General features: G+C 39.9%; 1 protein-coding gene across 2 annotated transcripts; it reads left to right on the top strand.

Annotated features, from left to right (window-relative positions):
• Positions 1-690: 690 nt before the first annotated feature.
• LOC118789056 (POU domain, class 3, transcription factor 3-B) lies at positions 691-2,967 on the top strand. 2 transcript variants are annotated; one of them, XM_036545357.1, is made up of 2 exons: positions 691-2,128; positions 2,488-2,967. In XM_036545357.1, exons 1-2 carry the CDS (start codon positions 914-916, stop codon positions 2,599-2,601), a joined length of 1,329 nt encoding a protein of 442 aa, XP_036401250.1. In that variant the 5' UTR covers positions 691-913; the 3' UTR covers positions 2,602-2,967. The 2 variants fall into 2 exon arrangements, with proteins under 2 accessions (XP_036401250.1, XP_036401249.1); XM_036545356.1 differs by having other exon boundaries at positions 691-2,137.
• The last annotated feature ends 5,695 nt before the right edge of the window (positions 2,968-8,662 follow it).

Genomic DNA, 8,662 nt, shown 5'->3' with positions numbered 1-8,662 from the left:
AGGGAGGCTCGTGCGCCTGAAGCTTGGCTTTCGAGACCTGCCAATCGCCCCGCTGGTATCCAATCAACGGGAGCCTTGCACTCGACTTCCTCCTATTTGGGGGAAAGATGTGGACGGTGTGCGCACGCTTGGCGAGGGGTAAACATTCGTGTGTCCCCGAGCTCAGAGGGAGGGACGGAGAGAACTGTCAGAGAGCAAGAAGGGGAGACGAGCGAACGAATGAAAGAGAAATCTTGCAACCATCACCGCGCACGGCAATACCGGATTGTACTTCAGCTGGAGTTAGCGGGTTTGCATCTTTAAATACATCAAAATAGAACAAAGAGAAAGCGTCTGCATCTTAAGAAAAGAGAGAGCTAAATAAGGGGGAAAGACGAGGGAGAATCTTGGCGGCTAAATTGCAAAAGAGCTAAGGATCTTTCGTCTGTATGTATTTTTTCTCATCCACGAAGGAGGAACTTCAAAAAGGATTCTTTTTTTCAGGGAAACGTGCAAAAAGCTCCGCAGCCACTGAAAGTTTGCAGAGGGCAAAACTTTGTTTTAAATCCCGATTTTATTTTGCAATTTAAAAACAACAAAAACTTTCGTAAAGGACTGTTTGCTTGTCAAAGGGCTCCTGAGTGCTGATTTAAAAAAAAACGTGGATTTGCTTTTTCTTAAATTTTGTAATTATTCACACTTCGTCTTCATATATGAATTTTGCAAATGAATAACGATTGGCTTTGACTGATTCTTTGTTTTCTCTCCTGCTCCGATTTGGTTTTCAATTAAACAAGCCGATGGTATGAACCACAATAGTAGCCAGACTTTTAAAGTTTGAATAATTCATGGATTAGAATTTGCCTGCTTGAAAAAGTTAGATAAAAAGAGGGAGGGGGGATAATCGACGGACATATTCATAAGGGTTAACGGAATGGCCACAGCGGCTTCCAATCCTTATCTTCCCAGCAATAGTATTCTATCGTCAGGCTCGATCGTACATTCAGACTCTGGAGGCGGTGGTATGCAGCCGGGCAGCGCTGCCGTTACCTCGGTGTCCGGCGGGTACAGAGGGGATCCCACTGTAAAGATGGTGCAGAGCGACTTCATGCAGGGTGCGATGGCGGCGAGCAACGGGGGCCATATGCTGAGCCATGCCCATCAGTGGGTTACATCGCTGCCTCACGCCGCCGCCGCTGCAGCTGCAGCCGCTGTGGCAGCGGCAGAAGCCGGGTCTCCTTGGTCGTCTAGTCCCGTTGGAATGACAGGTAGCCCCCAGCAGCAGGACGTCAAAAACAATTCGGGCAGAGACGATCTACACACGGGCACCGCTCTGCATCATAGGCCCCCGCATCTGGGGTCCCACCAGACACACCCAGGGGCTTGGGGTGGTACCACTGCGGCTCACATCCCCTCAATAGCGAGCGGACAGCAGCAGCAGCAGTCGCTGATTTATTCCCAGCCGGGAGGGTTCACGGTGAACGGGATGCTGAGTCCACCGGGGAGTCAGAGCTTGGTGCACCCGGGTTTGGTGCGGGGAGACACCCCGGAGCTCGACCACGGAAGCCACCACCACCATCACCACCACCAGCATCAGCACCACCAGCAGCCACACCACGGCGGAGTGAGCGGCCACGACCCGCATTCCGACGAGGACACGCCGACGTCGGACGACCTGGAGCAGTTCGCCAAACAGTTCAAGCAGAGGCGGATCAAGCTGGGTTTCACCCAGGCTGACGTCGGCTTGGCGCTGGGGACCCTCTACGGGAACGTTTTCTCGCAGACCACGATTTGCAGGTTCGAGGCTCTCCAGCTGAGCTTCAAAAACATGTGCAAGCTGAAGCCATTATTAAACAAATGGCTGGAGGAGGCGGATTCGTCCACCGGGAGTCCGACCAGCATCGACAAGATAGCGGCGCAGGGCAGGAAGCGAAAGAAGCGCACCTCGATCGAAGTGAGCGTAAAGGGAGCTTTGGAAAGTCACTTCTTGAAATGTCCTAAACCCTCGGCCCAGGAGATCTCTACTCTGGCGGATAGCTTGCAGCTGGAAAAAGAAGTGGTCAGAGTCTGGTTTTGTAATCGGCGGCAGAAAGAAAAAAGAATGACGCCCCCGGGAGTGCCGCAGACGCCGGAGGATGTGTACTCTCAGGTCGGCAACGTGAGTGCAGATACGCCGCCCCCCGCCATGGACTGCAAACGAATGTTCAGTGAGACATAGAACAGCACACAAGCCTAAATGTTTTATATATGATTATCTCATAGGACACAGACTATCAACAAGATAGAGAAAAAAAAAACATTTTTGATACTGTGATTGTGAGGGAAAATGAGTAAGACTGCAGATGTGTTTTATATTTTTTACCAGAAAAAAACAAGCAAAACAAAAACAAAAACAAAAATAAAAACAAGATCCCCTTCCCCAACCCCCACCCCAGAAACGCAACGCTAACCTGCACCCAGGCCCTCAAATGTCTTAACCTAAAAGGCTCTGTCTGCTTTTTCTTTCAGGGACATTTTGTAGTAGATTACTTAAAAGATGCAAGTTTAACTGGCCCCAGTGAACCGAGCGACCAGAGGGTGACAACTTCAAGTTCGTTCCATCAGGTAATTTTGGCGCACTAACAACATCAACACGAAAGAAAAACAAGTGTAAGAAATGAATATCGTTCCATTTCTCTTTCTATTGACCGTGTAATTGATGTGTTTGGGACAGCAGAAGCAGGTGTTTACGCATTAAACAAAAAGGGACTTAAAATCCAAGTCTACACAATAAAATTGCACAACAACACAACGAAGAAGAGTGGAATCCACCAGCCTTCAAATATCTTTTACCAAGAGGACGGCATGGTTAAATATATCAGACAGAAAGCAATTGGAGTACGCCCCCACCCCCTCCTGAAAAAGAAAGAAAAAACAACTGCTTATGACTCTTTGCTCCGTCCGATCTCAAAGATCGCATCTTTTGAAAAGTGTTTTTTTATTTTGTGGACCGACTCTAAACGGATTTTTTAAAATAACAAAATGGAAAAAATGAATAAAATGACTGAATATCTGCTACTGCACTTATTTGAAATTATCCTCTCTGAAAATCCGTTGCCAAGCGTGACTGAATGGGTGCTCTGGATGTAACTATGAAAATGCTGCCATTTCCGAGCAGTATTGTTTGGTAGGTTTTAATAATCAGACTCTGTAAAGCCGGCAATATAGATTCCTTAGATCAGATGCTGATCTGAATTATTTACTTTATATTTTTCATCAAAATGACTTGTTTCAATATTTTATTGGGGATAACTATGGACTGTTGCAAACGGTAATTTATTTTCCCAAGAACTTGTATAATGTTTGTTTTCCTTTCCTGTTTTTCGTTGTTGTCCTCATTCGTTTTGTTTTATTTTGTATTATTATTATTTTAAAAGGAGCACAATATCAGCATAAGCTGACATGGACAGTTGTTAGGAAATAAGGGTATATTTTGATGTGATAATTTGATTGTAATTTAATTTCAGTAGTGATTTCGTCAGAGATGATTGACAACAATAAATTTGTTAGAATGAAATTACTTGGTTGTGTGTGTTGGATGTGATAGCTCAGATGTATATACATATTGTAAGGAAGAAATACACTAATGTGCTTAATGCCATTTTATTAAATGGCAATGACAACTAATGTTTACGCTGGGGGAAGTGTCACACCTTTTTAAAAATAAGACACTGTTGTAGGCAAAGGAGCTTCATTCTTGACCCCATAACCCTTTTTACCAACCCAACCAGTCAAAGGCCACATTTAAAAATGCTATTTTTCCATATATTTATATGAGAGATGAAATCAAAACAACTCAATCCAAATACAGTAATAAAATAGTACAATAGTGAAATATCATAGATTACAAAGGTAGTACAATGTGTTCGTAGACATATGGACAGCTCGTTTGATCATATATATATATATATATATATATATATATATATATATATATATATATATATATATATATATATATATATGATATTTGATCATATATATATATATTAAATAGCTATTTTTTCTTAATAACAAATCCAGTTGTGATTATTATGTGCTTATAATTATGCATTTGTGGTAATATATGCAAAACAAGCGAAAAACTGTTTCGGCTGTACAGAAGTTGATTTCATTCTTTGTCTGATAGCAATGTTAAGATGGTTGTTTGAGCTATTCGGCCATGTCGCTCTGTTTTCAGAATTTTACCATTGAGCGAAAGCAAAGTGCAGAAAATTCTGTGGCATTTTCTAAATTTGTGTTGTACTTCATACACAATTTTGCGTCCTATAGGTTATATCGGTAATAGGCCTACTCAGTCTCATTTCCATAAAACTTTTTGTGTTTGCGCGCGTGTGTGTGTGCGTATGTGAGAGAGTGTGTACTTGTAAGTGTATTCGTTTGTGCGTGATACATCATATTAATGTGTGCAACCGCACATCAGAGCCAAATACTTTTTTGGACTGGTTGTACTGTTATTTTTCTGCACTACAAGATTGGCCGTGGCAGTCCTTAGGTATACCTTATATACGGAAGTTTCGCAGGTATTGGTGCACCGTGTCTCTCAAGTGCGGTATCTGCATGTACTTTCCGATAACCATCGGAGAGTCTGAACTAAGCGTGTTCGGGGTCAGAGTCACCTTTCATTTTCACACGGAAGCCTCCACGGCTACGTGCCTACTCCCTAAGCCCATTTTCTTCACCCATTGTTATTTTTACAGGCCTGTTTCCATCAGTAATTATTCCTTTTCAGTTTTAAGGTCAATGATATTTCTTTTTTTCTGAAGCTAAATTAGCCATGTTTTCATTTTTTTTTCTTTTCGATAGATACTGTACTGTGGGGGTACCTTCACGCTGAAAGAGGGTCTACTATTGTTATGATAAACGCTGCATGCGCGGTTTATGGTGTGGCAATCTGAAGTCTCATGGGCAATGATACAGCGTTTTGTTTAGTTTGCTGCAATGGAAAATCTTTTTTATTACATTTGTTCACTGTTTGCTTTTTCCTGTCGGCTGTCAAATGGCTACATTTTTACCCTTAATATGCGTCTGGAAGGTTTATCTCAGATAAGACTGTATACAGTACTTATGTTTGCAGTATAACACTCTGTTGAGTTGTACCTATACCTTGAACCCGATGTTGGAAGGGTTTCTCCTGCATTTCTGAAATTGACTTTACATGATATTTCGGATGCTGCGTTCGAGCGTTTGGTGGCACAATGAAACATATGACGACAGAGGGAGGTTTGTGTGAAGCATTTGGGAAACACTGTGGATCAGTAAAATGTAATTTAAATTGTGTGGAAGTTAAATTGTATGTATTTAACTTTCATTGCACGTCTGCACTGTGGAAAACCAGGCGCAATCTTTCAGATTTAAATGTAGGATAATAAAGCTCAAAATTTTGTAGTACTGAAAGCGGTGTAGACCCACCACTGACCTTTTGATTGTGAAAGTATCCTGTAGCCATGGCCTGTTGGAGCACATTGATGATCAGCAGTATAAAGATAATTTTTACTGATAAGCTGATATTTCTGTTAATCTCACATATATACACGTATCTTGCGTTCTGTGTGTCACATACATTAGGTAGATTTTGATCGCGAGAGGACATCCATCTGCATTATGTCTATTTTTACGGGGTCATGATGGACCCTGGTTGTGAGATTTGCGCGAGCTGTTGCTTACCCAGTAGCTTTCTGTTGTGGTGACTATTCAGCAAAACGCACAATCCCTTTCTCAAAGATTTAAATTTCGCGGATGATTTACCATACACTGGTTGCCTAGCAACTGAATTCAACCAGTGCTATAAGAATATGCAACGAGTTTCTGGGTTCTCATTAATAAAGATGCCAGTCAGACACACATGCTGATTTTGGATCATTCTAATTAGAGGAATCCCAAACCAGAAGTAGAGCACGTTTTGTAATTACTCTAAAATTCAGGTGGAGACGGAAACATATGTCATTTCAGCTATGTTCAAAGTATAGGCCCACTTTTTTACTATCCACATCTTGTGATAAAGTAGTTATTGTGTGTTATTCCACAAGGCCAATAGCGTGCTTCGGAACATGAATGGAATGGGTTCCAAGCATGGGAAAACCTGTCAAGATATAAATGGAGTGTAAAGGATTCCAAGTGGTGAATAAAATCACAAATGTTCGAAATATGCGTAGAACCCTAAAGCAAACCCTAAAGCTTGCTAACAAATCTAAAGCTGTGGAGGTCGCCCTGAAGTATAAATATAGATCCGCGCAGAAGTGCAAGAGCATTAAAGTTTAAAAATTGTTGGTTCACGGCGGAACAGTTGCCTCTGATGATCTCGCGCATGTTCATTGCGTTCACTGCGCTAAATCATGTCTATAAGGCAAAGCTCATGAAGAGCATGCTGCTAATTATGCGTTGTCCCATTAAAATTACACTTTCTCGCGCTTAGTTCTGAACATTTTTTTCCGCGTAAGGTCACGAGGAAATTAATTATTGTTATTATTGATAATTATTGTTCAACATGACAATCCCATTTTAAGGTAATGTTGTCGATGAATGATAATTGATAATGTTGATATGAAAGTATTACTTTATATTTTAAAATAGCGGTTTTTGTTGTGGGTGTAAGTGTTTATTATTATTATTATTATTATTATTATTATTATTATTATTATTAATATTATTGTTATTAATGAATGGTTTGCTCTATGAAAGCAAATTGCGCGTAACTTTTATTTCGATGCTAAAGAAACCGTAAAATACTAGTGTTGTTGTAAGCTGTTAGCTAAATAAGACCCTTTCATAGACGGTTACGTAAGCTACAGAATTAACAAGGACCCGTTCCCTGTGAGGAGAAAAGTTATGTCTTCCAGTTATATAAGAAAACAGAAACAGTTTATTTCCGCAGCTACACTAAAGTGATGTTACTCTGTCGCCTGAGAGTCACAGCGAGAGCTCTGTAACGTATCTCCGTTGTCTGACAGTTTCATCAAACTTTATAAGAGAGGATTCCCATTTGGCCCGTGCTCTTTCCAAACTGCCGCAGCGAAGTGAGTAACATATTGACCGCGGTACTAACACTATACCGGCCGCATGCAGATACAAACTGCCTGATGATCAAAAGTGCAATTGAAAAAGTCGAATTATACGTTCGCTCTTTTGTTAGTCAATCAAGCAGTCAGTGAATGATTTGTTGTATTTCTCAATAACACCACATAAATGTCTAATGCCGCACTGCATTTTTGAGTCGATTTTTGGTTTTGTGTGTTATGTATGCATATTATAACCGCCACACTCACTTTGAAAAGTCCCCCTTTAAGATTAAATTTAGAATTATGCCGCTGATTGTATTTGAAATTAAGTTCTGTTTTCATATCTTCCAGTGACGTAGGCAAAATTTTGGTAGGAGAATAAGTCGGTTGACGAGAATTTGGACATGAAGTCTGAGGCAGAAACATTAATAGGCTAACTAATATTAATTCAATAATAACAAAATATAAATAACAATGTTATTATTATTATTATTATTATTATTATTATTATTATTGATGTTGTTGCTGTTGTTGTCGTGGCAATACGGAATACGATTTTTTCGTATTGTGGTAAAATTAAATAATATTTGTTCGAGATAAGTAATGAAAAGCAAACGTAATGCATCTGAATACGGACGCACACCTCTGTGTCCATGGATGGCGTAACGCTTTTATCATCTTTATTCCATTTTTTTATCTCCAGTATTAGGTTTTACAGCTTTACTTAACTGAAGATTTTTTCATGAGTGGTATTATTTTGGGATATGTATATTTAATCGTTGCTGTATTTTTGCTTATAGTCATTTACAAAACAATTAGAAAATACTAAAGTAGAAATATGCGCTCAGCTGTTGCAGGTCCATGGCTGAAACTACAATAGAAAAGTGTCTGAAACTACAATGAAAGCATGTAAAAGTTTGACGACGATATGTTAGATAGTTCTGTATTGTGTAAACGCCAAAAGGTTGTATGGTTTTTGCACATGTCCCAATATATATACACAATTCATGCCTGTGGGTATATCCACAAATACTACTGCTAATACCTCCACCACAAATATCTTCTTCTCCTCCTCCTCTGATTTGTTTCATTTTGAAAGCTATACAGTATTTTCCCACGTGCCGGTCACATGAACTGTCATTGTTCGTGTGGGTTCTCTCAGTAGGGATAAGGTGTCTACCTCTTCTAAATCATTTTACAATTTCATCTGAATATGTAATTGATTTGATCGCTCCGGAAACATCAACAAATCTTCTTTTCTTCACCCGTCTTTAAAATATTGTGATAATATTAAGTAAATCTTGTGTAGTGCTGTTAAAATTGCATTTCTACGATTAAAGTCTCACTGGCAACATAACTAGAACACTAAGTAACGTATCACTGAGTGTAATAATGGAAACGAAGATAAAATAAACTGGTCTGAGAAGGCTTAAAGCGGTATTATTATTATTATTATTATTATTATTATTATTATTATTATTAATCCGCCGGGCCTGTAAATTGTTCGTGTTTGTATCAAAACAAATAACTCAAGAACCTGTTTATATTCCTACCGAATGCCTCCTTTATTGTCAACATTTTCATGTCAAGAGAAGTCATGTCTTGGTTCCTCTCAGACAATGTGGGTGAATGCACATTAATAATGA

Source organism: Megalops cyprinoides, chromosome 14, assembly GCF_013368585.1.
Source record: "Megalops cyprinoides isolate fMegCyp1 chromosome 14, fMegCyp1.pri, whole genome shotgun sequence".
NCBI lineage: Eukaryota > Metazoa > Chordata > Actinopteri > Elopiformes > Megalopidae > Megalops > Megalops cyprinoides.
This window is presented reverse-complemented; position numbering and strand designations above follow the sequence as displayed.